We start from the raw sequence: 22,604 nt of genomic DNA, 5'->3' as shown, positions 1-22,604 counted from the left end.
AGATAGTGTAAATCTATTGTATACTTCCATTGTTAGTAAAATAAGATAATAATCTGAACCGTTATAAATCCCACTTTGAAAGAAATAATGGTTTTATTTGAGTCTGTCTTTTGTCTGCACTATCATGCATTGGTAAAAACAGTTAATAATAGACATTTGGTTGTAAAATGGGGTTTTGTCTTATTTCTTCTTACTGTTATTCACACTGATCTATTTCGTTGTATAACAAGTGCAAGTTGACTATACTTACATAATGTGTTAATGGAAAATTCAGGCAGCTATTACACATTACTTGGGTTCTCTTTCCTCATCTGGATGTTAAGCCAGGTAGTTTTAGGATTGATATAAATACTTCATACTTTTTAATATGCTGGTGGAATTGCTTTTACACACTTTATTCATGAAAGATATAGTTTATGGCCAAGACAAATACGTGACTAGTTTAGTCTGAAAAGAGACTGTGTGCAAGCATTCCTAGCATCATTCCTCGTACGAAGTGTTCTTCCACCCTTTTAGGAGTTTCTGTTTTCTTAATTTCTTGGTCATAGCTGGTATAGCACTGGAGAAGATTTTAGAATTTCCACTGAAATTTCCACTCCAATGTCAATAAAACAGTTAAAACATTTATTCCACAAGGTTATTAAATATTTACCTGTTTTTGCAGGTGAGCTTTGAATAAAATACGAAAAGACCCAAAATAAGCTGATACAACTCCCACCTGTTTTTAATTGAAAATCGGATTTCTATGAATCTATTTACTTTGCAAAACTGGCACTATACCTCCTATATGGCAATCAAAAAAAAATTTTGAGAAGCTTCTACATTATTTATCTGTTCAAACTTTGAACTTTACAATTGAACACCGTTTTCTTGCCAACCCGCCCTTAGAATGTCTCTAAAGTGGAGCACAACACTAGTAAATTATCCCTAGGTGTTTTATGACATGTATTTGGGTAAAACAGAATGAGTTCTTCAGAAACTGCTTTAGACTTCAGTGGCATTATATGTGGAAACAGATTTTGAATGTCTTTGTTAGCATTGAAATAACTGCAGAGTCAGGATCCTAAACAAATATGTAGTTATTTTTTTCTAAAAGCACGTTACATTTGTAGAGGCTTCCTGAATATAAAATGCAGAAGAATATTAAATGTACCAATTTATAAGGAAAGTTGCCCCACTTCGATCAGTGGAATTAGTGTAAATTTGCACTATATTTGATAATGCTGGTATTTGATAATTCTTATGTGGAATTTGCAATGAACTGTGCAGGCAGAAATCTGTGTATTCCCAATTTTATAGTAATAGCTGTTAAAATATAAATTTCCCTAGGGTCTTACTAAATCTATGATCTACCAAGAGATAACATATTGTGGATTGACATTTCATCAAATTCAATATTAGATGTGCAGTACACCTACATCAATGAATTATCCAGTAAATTTCTAATACGCTTGTTTTTCTTCATTTTACAATAGCTGTGTGTCAACATGACCAATGAGAAGATACACCAGTACATCAATGAAGTGCTTTTCTTACAAGAGCAAGCTGAATGTGTACAAGAGGGAGTTGCCATGGAAACAGTGTATTCTCCTGGTAACCATACTGCAGCCTTGGATTTTTTCTTTCAGGTAGTTTCCAGATCCATTTTACAGCATGTATATTGATACACTGTCTCTGCATGTTAGATTAATACAACCTTGCTTGCATTTTCCGATTTATGAATCTTCAGATAAGGTTGTGGGTCCAAAGAGACTGTAGCTCAGGGGCTAACAGAGCTTGCTAACAGTCCAGGGATGAAGAAGATGCACCAGAAACTCCTTGTCTGTACTGATTAATGCGTGGCATCTGTGTGTCATGGCATGTTGTTAATGCAGCTGTAGGACTGACGAGTCTCTGTTGAAAGCCTGACAGTTTCTTAAGTAACTGAAGCGAGTTTATTGAGTACAATTTCTAGGAAGGAAGTAACTTAATCAGTTTCCTAGAAGATCGTCAATAGTGACCATTTTTGGCAATTGAAATATTGTTCCTTACGTCTCTTATAGAATTATCTTCTGTGCATAGCCTTGAACACTTACCAAAATATTTTAATCTTTTTATTTTTCCTTTTCTTTGAGTTGATATGTGTTTCTGTTTAATAAATTACACAGTGTGTTACTATACAAGGAACAAGTGAAATTCTATTGCTCCTATATCAAATGAGAAAAATCTATTTTTTATTTCAGAAACCATCAGGCTTTTTGTCAATGCTGGATGAAGAAAGCCAATCTGTTTGGTCAGTGGAACAAAGTCTTTCTAAACGCATTCAGTGTTACCTGGATACATCAGACACAAATACAGTATATTCCTCAACAAAAGATGGAAATGGTAACCTTGCCCCAAAGGATCTGGGCTCCACCTTCACTGTTATGCATTATGCTGGGAGGGTAAGTTGTTTGAATGATCATTTACATGCAGTTAATGAAAAAAGTAAACAAAACAAAAAATTACATAGCTTCTCCAACTCCTGGCTATAAATAACAATTCACTGTCAAGTGATAAATTTTCCGAGGACAATTTAGAATCTCAGTGCAATATCTGGTGTATAAAATCTGTAACTTATAGCATGCAGGATTCAGGCTACCTAATTCTGACTCCTAAATTGTATCTTCACTGTGAGCATTTCATGTAGAAGGAGATGATTCAGATCCCTTAACATAAATGTTTAATGCCATTTTAATTGGCTGTCACTTTGCCTTCAAATGTTCCAGAACAGTACAGGTTCCCTGTAGATCCTTTGCTATATATGTAGATACCTGGGATACCAGCATGCATCTGGTAAAAAAATCAAAATCAAAACCCCCATGTTTTTGTTAGTAGTCATAATATTTTTTCCTTTTTTTTTTCCCTTACAAAACCCCAGAACATACTAAGTGTCTTTCAATATGGCTGTAAAATAAGATGAATATTCTGCATTCCCCCTTCTGCATTGTTCACGGAAAAAGTGTAATTATTTTAATTCTTTTAAATAGGTCTTTTATCCTTTTCTTTCCAATACTTCATTTTCACATGGTCTCCACCACCACCCACAACTCAAAGCAAGCAAATTAGGCATGTATTAAGAGGGATAATAATTTTTTTAGATAGTCTGACAGATTGGCCCTTCTGAGATTAACCTGACATTCTGCCACTTCTCTCTGTTCAAAACATGGTATTTAAAATTAGCTAAGGAATGTAAATTATATTGGTACAATATAACGGGCTCTTAGTTATCACTTTACCAAAATTTCCATTGAAATCATGTGAGAACATAGACCGAAGACTGCAGAAATCAGTCTTCACATCTGAACAACTTGTTCTGTGTACTTTCACACTTTCTAAGCCTTATGCAGATGATTCTATGAGATATCCATCCACTGATGGAATCCCTTAGAAGCTTTGTGAATAGCATGTTTAGAAATTATTTATCTCATCATCATGGCCAGGCTTCGTGAACGAAGATTTAGGAAGGCTTTATCCACATTTGTTACCAGCACGCTGGTGGTTTATGAGGCCAATATGAGATAGACATATCCGATTGCAAAAGGCACAGCAGAAAGACTCCTTAGGTGGTATCAACAAGACACGATTCTTTCTGCATTGTCTTTTCTCCTCGAGAGTGATCCTGTGTGCGTTCTCAAAGGAAGCAGCAGCGTTATAGATGGTGTGTCTCCAGACCTCCCGATTGGAGGCCAGACTAGACCAGTTATGGTGATCAATATGGCCAAGGCTGAGATGTTGTTTCAGGGAGTCCTTGTATCTTTTCTTCGGGGCTCCTCTCATGCGGCAGCCAGTGGCAAGTTCACCATAAAGCAGGATCTTAGGGAGGCGGTGGTCCTTCATCCTGGAGGCGTGCCCTGCCCAATGCAGCTGTGTTCTCATCAACATGGCCTCAATGCTTGTGATTGCTGCTTGTTCTAGAACAGATGTATTGGTCACATAATCTGACCAGTGGATGTTTAGGATTGTACGGGGCAACCTAAACGTTCCAAAATCTGCCATAGACCTTTTCTGCTCACAGTATCGAAAGCCTTGGTGAGGTCTACAAAGGTTACATAGAGACCTTTGTTCTGTTCCCTACACTTCTCTTGCAGTTGTCTGAGAATAAATACCATGTCTGTGGTACTCCTGTTGGCTCTGAAACCACACTGACTTTCAGGAAGAATTCCTTCTGCTATAGCGGGTATTAGTCTGTTCAAGAGTATTCTTGCCAGGATTTTGCCAGCAATGGAGAGCAGAGTAATACCATGGTAATTTGAGCAATATGATTTAATTCCTTTCTTCTTATACAAAGTGATGATGACATTATTTATCTACTGCGCATCAAAACAACCACATCATGATCATATGCACTGCGTTGTTTATAAATGTAATCGCAAGTGTTATTAGTTGATGACTTTAAATAGTAGGTCACTTTAAACCTGAAATTTCAGTAAAGTCTGTTATCCGGCAGAACCTGACTTTTTTCAGGATTTAACGGCAGCACATGATACATACCCTCCATTAAAGATACATGGGAACTGCAGGTGCTTCTGTATAACCAGACAACTGACACCTGGACGCTCCTCTCTTTACCTAAGCAACAGGCAGAAGGAATGAGTTTGATGAGGAAGAAATTGGGCAGCTATGATAAAGTCTTTTGATTAGAATTCACATTACAATTCTCAAATAAATACGGTATCTTTTCTGCTGTTTATTTTGACAGATAATCTTTCCCTTGCGTGATTTTTAAAATCAGTTTAAATTCTGAAGGGAGTTCTTAGTGGTTGCTAGGGTAAGAACACCAGAAAAATAACTAATCTATGCTGCTAAAGGTACCGGATGACACACTTTTTGCTATGATGACTATTTGAGGTAGATTTATACTGTTGAACACTCAGTCAGTCGGCTATTTGTAGTGGGAATTCATATGATATTTGTTCAAAACTTGTCTGCAAGTCACCAAAACCAGACTTGCTGGCTCTGTCATATCTCAGGATAACACTGTATGTCCTGAGCTCTCCAGAACAGATCAGAGGTTGGAATATGCATGCTTAGGCTTCCTTAACTAGATTAGGATCCTTTACAGTGGTATAGATGAGGACAGGTCTATTTTGTGACTCTTCATTTGGAAATGAAGCTGATGGAAGTCTCGAGTTGTGTTCTGACGCAAGCAAATTTGTTCCTGCCCAATAATAGAAATGTGGTAATTATGGAAAGGATTAAGACTATTTGGGTAGTGCTTAAATTCCTAACCTAAATACTCTGAATAACTGCCTGGAGGTTCTTCTTTCATCACAAGGCCTTCTACTTAGACTCAAATTATTTGCCAGAGTTAAGTGGTTTGAATACCTCCACTGTTGGGAATGTGGGCACACAGTGGTTAAATAACAGTACAACCAAGAACTGGGCATAAACTCCAGATGTCTAATTTCATTTATAAACTTTTTTTGTACTTGTTATGTAAGTAGTTTTTAATGCAGTTTATTTATACAAATTTATCACAATAGCTCAAAAAAGTTCCATACCCCAAAACCTGACATGGAAGCAGCAGCAAGGCAGCTGCATTAAAATCACAACCAGTCTAATAAGGACATTTCTTCAAAATGAAAGAAATGTTTGTCTTATTCTGTGAAGAAGCACTTGAAAGATTTGTTAAGACCAACATTTCAGGTGCCCTGTTCTGAAAGTTAAACTGTGAGCGGTAAAGAGGACACTTTTCATTAACATGTTTTTTAGCCTTGCATGGTTGTTTAGATTTTGTGTTATAACATAGACACTTGGTTTGACCTTTTCCTAATAATAGTAATGACATTTAATCTAAAAGCATGAACAAATAGACAACTCTCCAAGTAATGTAAATTCACACATTCTTTCGAAGTCAATGGAGATCCTTTGATTTACATTGGCCAAGGAACTATTCCAGAGAGTCAGGTTGTTCTTTGCATCCTTACAGTAGTAAAATGCTTGGCCCTGCCAGAACAGGAAAGTTCTCTTGCAAGTGTTTAACTCTCCTTGCTTTAATAGTGATTGAGCAAAATCCTTAAAGACACTCGCATTTTTGATATCTTGTGGAACTGTTATCTTGCTATCACAGATTGAAATTTCCAGTGATTTATGATATGTATTTACATAAACTCTGATGATAGTATGACTGTACTAAGTGACACAAATTGAGTTTATTCTGATCCTAGTATGTCTTCATAAGTTGATAACTTGAATATGAAAACCTAGGATTTAAACTGCTGATGCTGTTCTTTAGATTGTGCTATTACTACATTTAGTAGCTTTTTATAGAAGTAATTTGTTATTTATTCTTTATAAAAATTCTTCAGGTATCAGCTTAAATATATCAGCATTTATTGGCACTCAAAAATAAGCATTTATAAAGTAACAGTATAGTTTGGCAGGTTTTGAGAGCCATTTTTATAGTCTGACATCAATTAAGTGAGTCTAAAGTAAGTGAAGTGTAGAGCAATCTTATTCTGCGTTGTTGCTTTCAGAGAACTCAAAATTTAAAACAAGGGGGCTTAATTTTATTCCAACTTACCACAGTTTTTCACTGATTGTAACTCCTTTAACTTGGTAAAGCTTCTCATTATTTACATGAGTATAACTGAAAGATGAATCAGACCCAAAGGATAGAGAAAGATCTACCAAAAAAATGTGACAGGTAATTGCACATAAAAATTTTCACTTCTAGGATTAATCATTTACATTCAGGTGATGTGTCTAGGCTGGCAGTTGTGGAGGAAGTCATACTGAATGCAGGTCTGTGTTAGAAGGTGAAGGCAGACATCCTGGTTTCTCTAGGTAACAAAAGGTGTAACCACAGTGTAGTTCACAGTCAGTCTGAAAGAACTGCTACTCCGAGTCATCTAGAGAAAAAAGAAAAAAAAAAACTAATATTCTATCTTGGCCCTGGTATGAACCTCTTATGACCCATGTAGTTTGAGCTCCTTTTCATCAGTACTGTATGTCCAGAATGAATTGGGTTCACTTCTTTACTCAGACACTTACAGTAGTATTTTAGCAATTTAGAAATGCAGTTACGCTGGAAAATGCAGTTATTAACAATACTTCCTCAGTGAAAAAACTTTTTTTATGTATTTAATTGGGATTGACAGACCACATCTTATGAACAAAACTGATATCTCTAGCTTTATATTATGAGAGAATTACAGCTGATACAGATGTGTCCATGCAGTTTTAAACACCTCTAATATGTTCATACCTTAAATTTTTTTTGTCAGGGTACTCAGAAAAAATATCTTTTCTTCCACTGTCAAGTCTTTTTGATTGATTGTAGTCATGAATTTTCAGGTATTGCCCATTTCCTTAAGTTTTATGCTCAGAAGCTTTTTCCGAGACTAAACATGCCATCTTATTGATCGAAGCATAATGAGCCTTAGACCATTCCAGAAAAACCGGTACCAAGAGAAAAAGAAGAAGAAATAATGGATCAGAAGTGAAAAAAAAAAAAAAAAAAAAAAAAAAAAAAAAAAAAAAAAAAAAAAAAAAAAAAAAAAAAAAAAGAAAAAGAAACCATGAGTTTGAAGTGAGACGAAGAATGTGTGTAAGGGAAAAAAAATCCAAATAATTTTGAATCCATTTTCTGGCTGAAGCAATACTTTGATAAAATCTGTGTGCATGATATCATTCTGAGATACCCTGGATTTTTTTCTTTTCTTTTCTTTTGGAACGAAAAGAGAAGAAAACACTATACACAAGTTAACTGCTGCACATGGAAGAAATCAGCACAGGGGTGAAGTTTTTTTTTTAATGGAGTCTGGGAGTGAATACTGTATTACACTAATGTGACAGAATGATCCAGTGGAAGAAAGAAAATGAATTTTCCCTCATTTCTCTTGAATTTTCCTATTATACCTGCACAGTATTAAATCTCTCTTTTTCTTCATGGGCAATGATACATTGCTCATGAACACACATGAACACATGTTTAGCAAAGGCCACTGTGTGCATTAATACTTTATCTTACCAAGTATTTTACTTTATCTCCCAGTTTTAATTTTACAGCTGAACAAAATCCTACAATGCCTTGACATATTATGAGTCTTTTCTAAGAGCTATTTAATGTCTTGTTATCTGAGTGCTGTAAGATAAAAAGCTTATCCGTTCTGTTCAGACAGAAGGTAGAGAAGAATGATTTAGGGCCTTTATGACAAAAAACCCCAAAACTGGTGGGAGGCTTTATCCAAAGGTTATTTAACACATTTCTCTGAACGCTGGCAGTTTGATCTCTTCTGGAAAAAATCTGCTCATCTGGGCATTACTTTGTTTCTGATACCTAACGTGAATGTGGGTATCCTCAGATGCTTCTCACACAGACTGTCTGCCTGGCAGCAGTGAGAGAAGAGACACGCTGGTTCCACACTACACTTTGCAAGCTTGCCACATCTGACCATCAGTCGAAACTATACTAAGAATCTGTAATACTGAATTTCTAGGTTTTTTTATTGATAACATTAATATTTACATTGCAGGCTCTCATGTAATGAAGGGCTTCATGTGAATTATATCTTTGAACTGTTGAATGTACCAGTAGTCATGATTTTTGAAGAATAGCATTCCCATCATCAAATTTTTTCAAGGACACAAAGTTTTTTATTTTTTAAAACTTTATGGAAGAATTAACATATCAATAAGTAAATCTGAAATATGTTGTCTTAACACAATGCCAAGAGACACATATAAAGGTATTTAACATACTGGTATTAGAGATAATTAACTATTTTCCCCGTTGTTCATGAAATCTGAATAATAGATTGTCGTAATTTAAGCTTTCTGCAGTTAAAATTAAACTTGAATTTAAAAATTAGATAAGCCCCTTGTCACTGTTTGCCTTGCCATTGTTTTGACTTATAGTACTATAATAAACCAATCAGACCTAAAGACCAACTTCTTAGCTCTATAAACAAGTGCACATAATGTCCTTTAAGTGCAGATCAATGTCTGTTCCATTTCTCAGGTACATGCATTTCAAAAATGCCTCTAAGCTGTCAGCTCACCTTCATGGAGGCAGTCTTCTCTGAAATGCCTTATATATCCCAGGCTGACTCTGAAACTGAACCTCTAAATCAACAGACAAAAGGAGTTGCATTAATCAATAAAGATGCTTTCATTTACTCTTTTTTTATCCCAGACTGAATCCTCAGACATAACAATCAAGTCAGTCTAGTCTAATCTATAGTAATAATGGCCAGTCTTCGCGAGCGAAGATTTTGGGAAAGGTCATTAACCCTTCCAGCCTGCGCAGTGGATTTTTAGGTGAGACACAGCGTGCGCTGACCTCACTGCCACTGTCCAAGCTTTGCTCGGCCCCGGCAGATGAACCTCAGGACTAAAGGGTGGGCTCAGTTCAATCTATAGTACCAAGGCTTATAAAGGTTACTTGACTGATTCTAGTTTTCACGCAGTCAAGGTAGTTGTGCTTTTTCTCCCTTTCTCTGTCTCTTTCTTCCTTTAAGTAGTCTTGATTTGGGACTTTTACTTACAATAAAAAATAATAAAACACTTCCCTCCACCCTCCTATTTTGTTTATAAATATTTGGTTGTTTCAAAATGCTATTCTGTCACTCACATTTAAGTACGGACAGAAAATTAGCAACTACAAGTGACCTTTTGTGCAATGAAATTGTCCTTGAATATATCTCAAAAATTTTCCTTTTACTACATGAACTGATGATTTTCTTATTAACTAAGATTAACAACACATTCAAAACCGTGAGTTTCTGAGCTATATTTTACCATTAAAATAGTAAAATTTTCCCTTTTAAGTGTTAATGCAGACAAATCATTCCTAATATTCCAGGTGGCATTTTTCTAGCTGGTTTTAGGATTCCTGCTGAATTTGCCATTAGGCATGAGTGCTTTTGACCTATCACAAGATATGAAAACTATTTACAAAAAAAAAGTGTTTTAAGGAATTGATGAAAAACATATGTAAAGATTGTCCTGTTGATAAAATATATTGGGAAATCCAATAAACTTTGAGAAAATTCCTTACCTCAGTCAGATATTATGACAGAGGATACTTTAATTTAGAAGAGAAGAGGTACAGTCTACTGATTTTAGGGCATGAAGATAGTTAATAAAGCAAATAGGCTTTGTTTGAATTTTGTCTCCCCAGAATAACTATGCACTGTCCTTGAGTGCCAACCAATGCAGGGTTTTGGGCAGGTTAACTTTAGAAACCCCATGGAAGAAAACTGAGCAAAATGTATGTGCTTTGGTTGGTATGTAGTTTGGCATCTCTGTTGAGGGCAGGATTAAATTAACAACATTGGCAGCTAGAAGTGTCCTTACTTCTTTTTCTCTTCTGTGGGACTGACAATGAATATGGAACCCTAGAGTGTCATTTCACTGAGTCAGTTTTCACGTCTTTAGTCAGTGAATTAATTTACCAAGTCTATGGGAAAACTGCTAGAGAGTTAGCAATTTTCTCATAAAAGGGAATTCTCCTAACTTTTATGTATTTTATGTGATATTGAGATATGTCTTACGAATATAGTTCTAGAAGTTGGCGATGTATTATACCAGCATCAATACTGAAACTTCTCCCTGTTTCAATCTAGCCAGTTATTCGTAGTATAGTTATCTCCCACTGCTGTACTTACCAACTCCTCCCAATACTAACTCTCTTCTTCTAATTTAGTCAAAACCCAAGACACTCAGTTAGGAACTGGCATTATGGATTTGTCAAATAAATTCTGTTAATTACCTCTTATAGACCAGTATGGTAGAACATTTATATTAGGTGCACCGAAAGCATTTAATAGTATACTTAAATTATGCTAACAGTTTGCTGACTATGTTGTATGTTCTTAGGAAATGCAATTAGGAAATTACATAACATTGCATCTGTCATGGAAAAACCCCATAATTCTATTGTTATACCTTTTTCATATCGGATACCATACTAATTACATAATTTGACAATTACTCACTCTAACAGATTATACACATCCAAGTCATATAATCTCTTTTGTGAGTTAGATAGCATTGAATAATTTTCAAATGACCCAATGGAAAATTAATGCACTGATGAGTATTACTAATCTTAATGATATATTTACAGCTTTATTAAAGGTCCAAGGATAACATTTCCCCAAATACCTAAGGGGATTAGGATATAGATCCAATAAAAAATTAAAGAAGGCTTTAGATAGAAACATAGTCCCAAGGTAAATAAAATCAAACTGTATTCTAAGAATTTCCCATTAAGTACCTACCTAATCATGAAGGTACTGCAATCTATAATTTTCTTCCTTTTTAACTTAAAAATTCTCTTTGGGTTCTACTACTGCGCAAGCAAGGGCTGTGTATATCTAAAGCCTGTAAATTAACTAGTTGTTTTTCTTCCATCACCATACAAAGTGGAAAAAAAAACCAAAACAACTGAGCTCAGTGACTGCTTTCTTGTCTCAGTGCTCTGTTTCTATAAAGTGTCTTCAGGGGTGGGTTCAGTGTTAAAACAGACATTTGGTTATATTTCTTAATTTTGGATGTACCCTCAGAACCTCTGGCTAGAGCCTCCCATTTTGCTCCTTCTCAGAGTGCCCACCACATGGGGTAGTGTTTATAGTTGCAGTGACAATCCAACTGTCTGTTCATTAAATCATGCCATCAAGCAATTAAGGTGACCCAAAATCCTTATGTGCCTAGTTCTTAGAAAGGTAAATAGGATTGGTATATAACTTATGGACTGAACTTGGCTCCAAAGGACATATCAATGGTTGGAACTTGTCTTGAGTGTGAGCTGGGACTCAGATTGCTCCATGAGTGCTTTTTCATGGTCAGTGTGGGTAGTTTCCCTTTGACAAGGAGGTCTGTGATCTGAGAGTGACTTTCTCATCCTACAGGGAAAGTGATGTTTAGGTCACCATCTCCTGCTCTACGGTATGTTTTTGACTCGTAGTCTTGCACTGTGGAAATGTTTTACAATCAGCCTGATGAAATTTGTATATACTTGCAGAGGTACACAATGTTCAACAACCAGTTATTCTGATTAATACTGTTGGCACTAAGAAAATGCCAAAAGACACTACGTGGTGCCAGTCTTTAACTGTTCAGTAGAAAAAAACATAGCTTCATTTCTACTGCTTTAAGATTTTTACAAGATACATTGGTCATTACTAATGATGTCACAATATTTTATTATAGGTTACTTATGAAATTGCTGGTGCGATAGAAAAAAACAAAGATTCCCTTTCACAAAATCTCGTATTTGTAATGAAAAGTAAGTAAATGGTTTTGTGGTTGCTGTTGTTAGAAATCAAGATATTATGACTTGACTTTCGTTTTCATTTTAGCTTTAAGAGACATTTATATATATTTTATTCCCAGTAAAAAAAAAGTCACCTTCATCTTTATGAAGTATGTATGGATTGTTTGAAATTTGCTATAATTTTGAAAGCTTTTAGAATTCAGGAACATAAAGCATCTTCATCATGTGATGTGATGTGATATGAGGTAAAGAACAAGAAGATATAGTATGATAGATAAGAGTGACTTACAGAAAACAATGGGTATGAATTAAAGCAAAAATAAAACCCAGAAAATAGGGAAACAAAATTAGGCTCCCAAAATCATAGAGGCTGCATGGTAATGTGCTGCACTGCTTGAGTATCTTTCTAAAAGCAGGAACTTGTGGGCGTTCTTATATTTTTCAGTGAACAGATATAAATGTCCATTGAAATGCAAAATTAAATGCCTTTTCCTGTGTATGTTTTATAATTATGCATAATAATAATAATGCAACCAATTTTATTAATTAATGATTCATAACTGGATTAATAAAAAACTTTCCCCTTTCTGTGACAAAAACCCCTAAGCATTTTCTCACAGAAATGTCAGTGTGCCAGTGTTATTTGTCTTCAACCACTGCAGTGTCTTTCACTTAATAAATTATATACTAGTATTTCTTTCCATAGAAGTAGAGGTCTTTTGAAGGTCATATTTGTCTTACAAATCAGCCCTGCTGTTACAATGTATTGGGGTTTAGCAATTTTAGTGTAAAATTAGCCAAACGCCCTAGTAAAATAATTGATGCATGTTAAAGGCAAAAAATGTACATTTAGAATGAAAACAGAAATGGAAGAAATTTTCTTGAATATAAACCTATTGACTGTAGTTTTAGAGACTTTCTGGTTCTCACTACTTGGAATTTATATGATAATCTGCCAGAGAGTCTAAGAAGGTATGGCAACTTCCAGTTTGTTCTACAAGAGAGAGCATTCTTCCATTCTCTCACATAGTCTCCTTTTCCACTTTCATTGCCATTTTGTGTAATTAGCTATGCAACTGTTACAAGGGAAGAATGGAGGATTGGATTGGAAATAAAAGTTCTGATATGCTGAGAGTGAGTGTATATCCAACTGAGAAGTCATAATAACAATTATAAGTAATGGAAAAATTCTGCAGACAGACTCTTTACAAACACGTAAATCATTTAAGGGCTATGTTACTCCTTTTTAAGTGTCTTAGGCTTCAGACCTACTGATTGTCAGTGACATGTTTCCTTCAGGGTCAGTTTCATAAGTTGTGTAGATGTATAACTTTAATGCATGCTTCTTTTGATTTTCACTGAATTTAGTTTCCTTTATCAAAACTTTTAACTATGAGAACATTAAAATAACTTGCACATATGTGTAAGAATGTAGAACATACCTGATCTGACAAATAAATCAGGAGAGATTATTGACATAGGATTTATCTGTTTTAATTTGAAAGACATCATTTTTGTGCCTTTCCTAATCCTACTCATTACATTTAACGTATGGAGGTTGATGTCCACTGATTGTGCTGAAATAATTTGATTTATTTGCTTCACTGTCGTCCTCATAATTTTATTGTTCTTGTTGAGTAAAGAATAGCAATTTCCACAGAAATTGGGAAACAAATCTATTGCATTTAAGCATCTAGTAATACACCATTAAACAGTTAATAAAGACAAAACTGAAGATTTTTACTTGCTATGCTGTTATTATTTGTGATGCTTATCCCATTCCTCTTTCTGTTTTTTTTTTGTTTAGCCGTAAGATGGGTGTGATCATAATGCCAGTTTGCTAGTTCTTAAAAAAATTGTAACGGGATTTCAGGATGGTTAAGGATGTATCACACAACAGGTTCTTAATGGTTATTGATGATGTGGCAGTACAAGCAACATGTAATTATCGTGTTCATGTTAAAAAGCCTGTGACCATAATCTCATAAAGGATAATTTGACTGAAATTAGGATAAAGGTTTTGTATCTTTAAAAACAGCTGTTGGAAGTGTATTTATTTTGAATGCATAATAATATATATGTATGGCATTGCCTTTTTTCTGTAGATGTTTTGAAGTATGGTCTTGATGTAGAGAAATGATGACACAATTTGCTACAGCTCTGTCCTTACGTTTTGGAGGTTTTTTAAGTCTCTTCTCATCTTTTGTGTATATATAATTCTTTAGTGCAATGAGTGTCTATAATTTATTTCTGTCAAGGACCTTGATTGTTTCTAAATATTACATGTTAGGAAATTGTGGTGCAGAACTCATCCCTTACATTGCTTTAATAGATGGATAAATTGGGAGTCTGTAATGGAAAAAAAATCAAAGGTGATGATCACATAAGTAATTAAGTTTAGACAGATCATAGTCTGAAAAGTTTTCATTTATGCCCTCTTTTTGTTCAGCACAGGAATGCTGTTATTATCCTTAAATACTGAATGCTGTTTGATAACTAACATAATATAATAATTTATTAGTTTGTTCATTTGTTTTAAGTTTATTTATTTAATTCTCTCCTACTGTATGTCATTTTACTTCCAATACAATATAGATAATTTTCCAACTAATTAGATAATTTTCTAACCACTTTACTAACTACTTTATCTTCATGAATTCCTTTCTTTTTTTTATTTCCAGCTAGTGAAAATGTAGTCATCAATCAATTGTTCCAGTCCAAACTGACACAAACTGGATCACTTGTTCCTCCATATCATTCCCTTAAAATCAAAGGGTGTAAAGCAGCTTTGCTGAGTAAAAAAACATCTGTAGTCTGTGCAAGTGGAGAAACAAAAAAATATATTGAGCTCAGTAAGGTAAGAATTTAGGACTCTTTCTGCTCTTTGCTCCTTGAAGATTTTTCTATTATTTTATCATTTCTGAAATCATCTTGTTCTCTTCTTCATCCTCTGTAGTCATTAAGCTAAAATAATTTAGTACTTAATATCAACAGTAAAGCAGCAAAAGTGAGAACAGGTTCTAATTTACCAACACTAATAATTCTGGTTGGAGAGTCTCTTTCTTGGACCCTTTGAGCAGAAGGTTGGACAGGATGATAAGGTCCCTTTGTGCATGAATCCTTCCATGATTTCATGGTTCCAGGGCTTAACAGTGAATGCAATATTACTGATTTTTTGGCTGTATTGAAACTCTTCTGTGTTTTGTCTCCTTGACTGAGTTTATGGTGAATAGTTGAGTAAATTAAGACATAGGAAGTGGAAAAATAAAACTTTAATGTCTTTATTGTGTCAACCGGAAAAGATTTCTAGTTTGAAAAAGACAGTTTGTGTAGTTTTGTGTGAAGATCAATCCTTTACATTTTGGCAAACTTTGTTTCAAATGGTCACTCATATATAAATTTTCCCGGTCAATTTGAGATCAAATCAAACTCTCCCCATTTCTGAACTTGTCTCTTTTCCTGCTAGCTAAGTCAGCCCAAAAAGTTTAAAAAACCTTCAAACAAATAACAACAAACCACAACCAAAATCAAAAGAGGGGGGAGTAAGAGGGAAACTTTGGAGACTATCAGAAAATGAATTGTTCATATCACATGGAATGTCTCTCTTTTGAAGAGAAGTAATGCGATTTGGGAAGTCCATTCATGACAGAGCTTTGGAATTCCTCCTTCTAGAAAAGAAGCAAGCAGTTCTCACAATGCATCAGCTGCCTCGCCAGGCTTCTTGAATCTTGCAACTCTATTTCTGGCTTACAGCTGCATAAAATTGATTCTGTCATGGGATTAAGGAGCCTGCTCTCATGTGTCATTGTGGAAGGCTTTATACAAGTATATCCACAGAATAGCAGTGGGACTTTACTTATAGTCCCCCTGCTGATTTCAGCATAATTCCTGACTACTGTTCTTGTCAGTAATCTCAGTGGAAAAACTTGAGTTGAACTGCGTGGTGTTGGTTTAATCTATATTTAACAAACAGCTGAGGCATTACAAGGTGCCTTTAGGTGCCTCTCCACTATAGTGACAGCTTCCTAGAGGAAGCTTCCTGAAGATGTGAAGAAGATCCTTGTGCCATACATGGGAGGAAGTATGAAAAGCACATCTAAGTTAGAAACCTAATCAAGCCACAGGAAAACACTGCACAGTTGGGATCTCTGAAATTGTATTGTTTTTGACCTGACCAGAATAGCTTTTAACTTGGACTTAGTCTCTTGAGAGATAGAAGACATTCCATTCCTTTGGGAAACGTGATAACTCAAGTCAGAAATTTCACATTCAGTGAGGATGCTCTAAACCTTTAGGTATTAGATGGAAGGTGAGAGGAAGTTCATCCTTCATCTGCCCACGGAGACAAGGATGGCTTGGCTTCTCAAAGGTAGACTTTGAGAAGAGCTATGCAGGTGAGACAGAACACCACTTAGTTTGTAGATACTAAGTTGGCCTAATTTGAGCAAGGTAATGTGCTGCCATGCAGGACTGAAGCAGAACTTCAGGTATCTGAACTGTTCCAGCAATGTCTCCAGCAAGAGACACTTGTTATTTTGGAATAGGCACCCAATACAGGAGCTGGAAGTAGGTAAGTACTCAGATTCTTTTGTGGATCAACCCTGTTTTGTTACAGTAATTCCTCCTCTTTTCCATTATATCCTTGAAAATCCACTGTGGTGGACTGGAATAATGTTGGGTTTATTATTTTATTGTTATTGTATTTGGAAATGTCATGTAAGGGGCTTTTTGTTATCAGCTTAGAAATAGAAGTATTATATGTAATGTATTATATGCATCTTTATTGGAGTTTATCCTGAGGGTAAAGGCAACAAAGGGAGGAAAAAAAATGAAAAAGGGAGGCAGAGAAGGAGGGACATTAAGGCAAAAATTATCAACCAGAGACTGACATTCCTTTTATGTCTGAAATTTGAGCTACAACATACATCATACTATAGGCAGTGAGAAACATAAAATGGAAAGTTGTCATGTTACTGTGTATGGGCAGTCATCTACACTCCACTGTATCCAGGGAAGGGAATTAGACACTTTTGAAGTCAAATAGGAGTTTGTTGTGATTCTCCTCCCTTTTCACTGCAATCCTAGCTAATTGCTAGGCTATATAATTATGAATGTCTCTCTCTATGGCCATGTATCTACCTATTTACCTTTCCATAAACGACTCCTTGATTTTGAGCACGCTGTCACAAGTAAACATAGTCTACCTCTTTAAACTAACATACTCTAGCATGGTAGAATCCAAGACAACAGTACATCCATCCTAAGACAGACATGAACTGATCTACTAGCTGGTCAGAATTTTGGAGCACATAAGGAGTCATAGGAATTTGGGGATGCCAGCTCAAGTCTCTGTGATTTATGAAGACCATGTCCCCTTTTCAAATAAAATATATCTTCACTGATATTCTCACAGCTCTTGCTCACATCAGCTCTTGCTCCCTTGTATTTCTGTCATCATTTCCTGGTGCGTATTTTGGCCCCGTTGTCTTCCCCTTGCTTACTTTAGAAGAGTCAGTGTGTTTCAGAGTTCATACAGCAGAAGTCTAGAGATTTTTTAGGAGGAGGTTTTAGCTTCTTAACAGAGATTACAAAGTTACATGTGGTTTTTTTTTTTCCTGTAGAATAGAGGTACAAGATTTTCCAATGTAAAACTGTATATCAGAGGGTAATAGAGAAGTACCATTTTGGTGATAAAGCCTTTTTCCGTAGTCCATAGCTGAAAATTTAAGATGTCCAAGTTTGGAGAGTTTGAATTAAACTAATTTTTTTTCTTTGCCTTGTTTCCTTTGTTTTTTCTCCCTCATTCCGAAGCAAATATTTTTCTCCCATGCAAAGAAATGTGTAACACAAGACAGCAGGCAGGAACTTCAGCGTCTAAAGCATTGTTCCTGGCTCTCCCACTAACTCAGGAAACAATCTTGAATTAGTGACTTTATCTGTTGAGAGGAAGCATATCTGTAAGGTGGAGAAAATTCTATTTTAGTTATATTCCTCACTTATTTTTTAAACTTTAACTGAGAAGTATCATTGGCATGCTGGCAGTTCTTTCTATGAGAAGACCTGGAACAAGAAGATCTCTTCTACTTTTTAGTTTTGAAGTTGGGGATGAAGTTGCCTTTAGAATCTTATTGCATCCTAGTAAGTGACATTTGAAATAAAAAAGATCTCCAAAGTTTAGCATAGTGAGTAAAGAATTGCTTGCAGTGCAATATTTTTAATGGCACTTGGCTTGAGAAGGCCAAGCTGAGAAAATGTACACTTTTTTGATAAAACTGGAAAAAGGAGTAGTCCAGAACATGCTGACTTGATAGAAAGGGATTTTTATGGGGTAAGTGGACTGAAAAAGGCAATGGAAAAGTCAGAGGTGAAAAGGCTGTCATTGATAAGGAGGCTTAAATCTAAGAAGTTTGCCAAATCCTGGAATGCAATAATTTTGCCAGCCTTTCTGTAGAAAGCATAACAAAAGCCTCTAAATTCTGGGATGACTTTTAGGATGACAATTTCCATTTTAGTCTCAAAGATAAGAAGTAGAACAGTGAAAAATAAATTTGTTCTCCCCTCCCAATTCTGATGTATAGGATAATTCTAATGAGATAGGAAGTTGTTGACAATTGATGTCTATAATGGGTGAAAATGTGTTAAGAAAGAAAAGAAAAATAAAAGATTAACTACACTCACATGTGCAAGAAGAAATGAGAAGAGTTTTTTAAAACATTATTGTTTTGCCATCAAGATTTTTTTATAAGGTCTGCACTCTCGTATTTACTCACTTAAACATCTGCCAAAGACATGAGGCCCTTTTTCAAAGAGTTACAGAATTATGCTACTTATAGGCAGACTGTATGGGATACTAACGGCACAAGTCCTGCTTCTGCAACACAATTCTAGATCATATTGTTTTGCCCAATGTTTTGTAAAAGGTATTTTATCTTTCCAATGGTATACAGCTACTTTTGAAATCAAAACTCTCTTACCAGTCATGGCTCTGCAGATACCTGAGAATATTTATCCACTTTCCCATTTCTTTCTGAAACTCAAATATTGTCTATGCCATAGTGTTTGTATAAATGTTTCCCTTTGTTAGTAAATTGTATAACAATGAAAATGAATGTGGACTGCCCATCTTGAGATTTTTTTTTCTCCACAGCTGTTGAAAAAGAAAGGAACATCCTCATTTCTTCAGAGACTGGAACGAGGGGGCCCAACCACTGTGGCAATACAGCTCAGGGTCAGTGAACATCTTATGGACAGAAATTCACAAAAAATCCTGAGACATTTTAAAGGCAGAATTAGCCTTTAGTGTTATGATGGAAGAAAGAAAAATCATGTTTGTGAAAGCCACTTGCATGGCCAGTTCAACTCTTTTGAGAAAATGATGTTAAAAAGTTAGGAGGAACATACATGTTGAGACTGTGCTGCACAAGAATGGTTGATAATTGATTTGTTTGGGTTTTTTTTCCCCGCAGAAATCACTTGCAGATATTATTGGGAAGCTGCAGAATTGCACTCCTCATTCCGTTCATTGTATAAAGCCTAATAACTCCAAGTTACCAGATACTTTTGACAATTTTTATGTGTCTGCTCAGCTGCAGTATATTGGTGTCCTAGACATGGTCAAAATCATACGACATGGATATCCAATACGTCTCTCTTTCACAGACTTCTTGTCAAGGTAAACTCTTTCATAAAACCTTTTTTCTTACCTTCTGTCATGTTCTGGTAGTGCTTGGAATGTTGTTTTACTGGTAAGCCTTTCAGACTTCAGAGAAAATCATGTCTGCCAGCAAGGGATATAGCCTTGTTATGTTTAAATTAAAAGAATCATGAAGTTTCTAGAAATATATTTATAAAGATCATCAGGAAAATATATTAAAATTTAAAAATAAGATGTCATAAAAGAGCTATATTTTTTATAATTTATGCTCGTTATATGATTTACAAAATACAGAATACTGCATATTGTCTGCAGGTAATTAAAAAGCATAAGGAGAAATAGTCTAATTTTTCCAGTTTCTAGGTATAAGTGTCATGAGTTCATTATTTGTATTTTGTAAGGTAGGATTTGTTTATTCATGGTGATGAGTTACTAACACTCATACCAAAACTCCATTTTTATTATTGTTGTTAGAAATCAGTGAAATACTGAATTGATATGAAAAGACAAAAAGATACATGCCACTGCTTCTGTCTGAAGGCAAACTCTTTTTTCCCATCCTCAATTCACTAGTGGGGTTTTAGCTCACATTCTCAAATGTTTCAGGAAAGAAAGAGGACTGTCTTGTCCAAGAGATGTTTGTTTAGCAGGCTCATGCACTCTGATATTAGGGAGGGTTCGAGACATACTGAAACTTGAAAACCATGACACCGTTAAAAGCTTAACAAAAACCAGTATTTATTACCAAGAGGTGGCCAACAAAACGAACAAACCTAAAAGGGAGGAAGGAGGAGAGAAATACACCCCCAGCACGACCTCCCCAGTCACCCAGCTGTTGCCCATAAAGTTATCTTACTGACCTAGCATGCCTATAATTACCCATAGCAGAAGCTGCATCCTTGGAGAGTCAGTAAATTCACAAACTGGCAGGCGTCCCCACCAAAAGGCAACGTTGTCCTTGAAGTAAAGCTAGCTCTCCTCCAAGAAAGCACTATCTTCTTTTATACAATTAACTGAGTGACCACAACCTCCCAGGTGTGGCCAGCACTGCCCAGCCAGAGGCCCTCAGTCCCACCTCCTGGTTATGTAAGTGCATCTCTTCTGCGCATGCGTGAGAACTTTGGAAATCCCCTCACGCACGTGCAGTATGCTTTGGGGGTCTTTCTTAATTGAGTCTGGGGGCGCTACTTCATCCTCCTCCTCCTCCTCAAATTCTCTTTCAAGTGACCTTGGAGGACAATTAGCCAATCACGGAACACCAATTAAAACAGTTTAGACCAGAAGCTCTCTTCAAGGACAACTTTCCCTTTTATCAGATCTTGTTTTCCCATAACTTGGCAGGGAGAGAGTAAAACTTTCACAGGTGGCGGGGCCAAACACAGACCAAAAGTATCAGCATAATTAACCCCGATACAACTCTACACAAGTTCTTTCTCTCTGCATGTTCTACTTCTTGACTGATATATCAAGCAGTCACAATCTGGGTTTTGTATAGGTTTACTTCTGAAAAAGAGTATGGGAGTATCAGCTGCTTACACACAACTTTCAGTTGCCTTCTTGGAAAGAGTTGTGGATGTTAAATTACTGCTTGGGCAAAATATTTTTTTCTCTGTAAATATTCAAAAAGTGCAGGAATATAGGAGCTTGTAATCCCACCTGTTTCAGAAGTAAGCCATTTCTGTCCTACCACAATATTCATCCTCCAGTATGAATTGAGAAGTACAGGCTGGTTGAGGAGAAGATGCAGATAATGGGAGATTTGTAAAAGAATGCTGCTTTCATGTTCAGAACTGGTATGGGCAATCTCTATATAACCTATATAGGCTATACGGTCTATGTGGGCAATTCCTATATTATTGAATTGGACTTCAAGGGACTATTTCATGAGGACATAGCCACAATCTTTTCTACTGTTAGATCCTTACAGTGGTTCCTGGCAGAGATTTGGACCTTGCCACCCAGCTTTTTTCACTGCAATTCCCAGATGCAGGTTGGGAATTAGCACAGGCTTGGTATCATTCCTGGTGGGCAGTATGGATGTAGCTGCTCTCTTCTGGAGAGTAAAGGAGAATAACCATGTGTACAAATCTAATTTTATTCAGTTGGTTTCAGTGCCAGTGGATGGTACCATGTGTGTTCACTCTAACAGTATAGACATGAGTCTGGCATGTTTTCTTCTTTTTGGAGAAATTTTGTTTAAAAACATCATTAAAAGAATGTTTGAAGTTTAAAATATAATTTCAGTCTTTTTTGTCCACATCTTCAAGTACATCCCAAAGACAAATTTTGCCTAAAAGTCTAGAAGATATCTGTTGCCTCACAATAAATATTTATTTACAGTAATGACAGTAAAACAAGAATAGCAAAAAAACCCCCAAAACCAACAATATGATGCCAGAAACATTTATGCTATTATTTTAAAGTGTTCTAGTTTTGTTACTGTGCATCTCTGCTCCTTTTACTCCACAATAAATTATCTTTACAGGTTCTTGCCATTTTTACATATTTGCACCAGGTCATAATAATTTTATTATTATACATAAAATTAATTAAACAATTATAGGGCTAGCATGGTGTCATAAAAATGAAATTAATTTTATAATATTCCCTGTGAATATATGTTGAACCTACTTATAAATTAGCAATAATCACTTTGCATACATCTTTCAACACTACAGATTTTTAAATCTGTGTGCAAATAGAAACGCA

General features: G+C 35.6%; 1 protein-coding gene across 4 annotated transcripts in view; it reads left to right on the top strand.

Moving 5' to 3' along the window:
- Window positions 1–22,604, top strand: part of MYO16 (myosin XVI) — a 361,410-nt gene that overhangs the window by 251,612 nt on the left and 87,194 nt on the right. For all 4 annotated transcript variants that reach the window (XM_027743477.2, XM_027743481.2, XM_027743479.2 and 1 more), the window contains exons 22-27: window positions 1,476–1,628; window positions 2,223–2,423; window positions 12,178–12,253; window positions 14,923–15,098; window positions 19,389–19,469; window positions 19,708–19,913. In XM_027743477.2, coding sequence (XP_027599278.2) covers window positions 1,476–1,628; window positions 2,223–2,423; window positions 12,178–12,253; window positions 14,923–15,098; window positions 19,389–19,469; window positions 19,708–19,913 — 893 coding nt within the window. The remainder of the gene's footprint in view (window positions 1–1,475; window positions 1,629–2,222; window positions 2,424–12,177; window positions 12,254–14,922; window positions 15,099–19,388; window positions 19,470–19,707; window positions 19,914–22,604) is intronic.

The sequence above is a fragment of the Pipra filicauda genome, unplaced genomic scaffold, assembly GCF_003945595.2.
Source record: "Pipra filicauda isolate LSUMZ 115617 unplaced genomic scaffold, ASM394559v2 scaffold115_size4368891_pilon, whole genome shotgun sequence".
Lineage (NCBI taxonomy): Eukaryota > Metazoa > Chordata > Aves > Passeriformes > Pipridae > Pipra > Pipra filicauda.
This window is presented reverse-complemented; position numbering and strand designations above follow the sequence as displayed.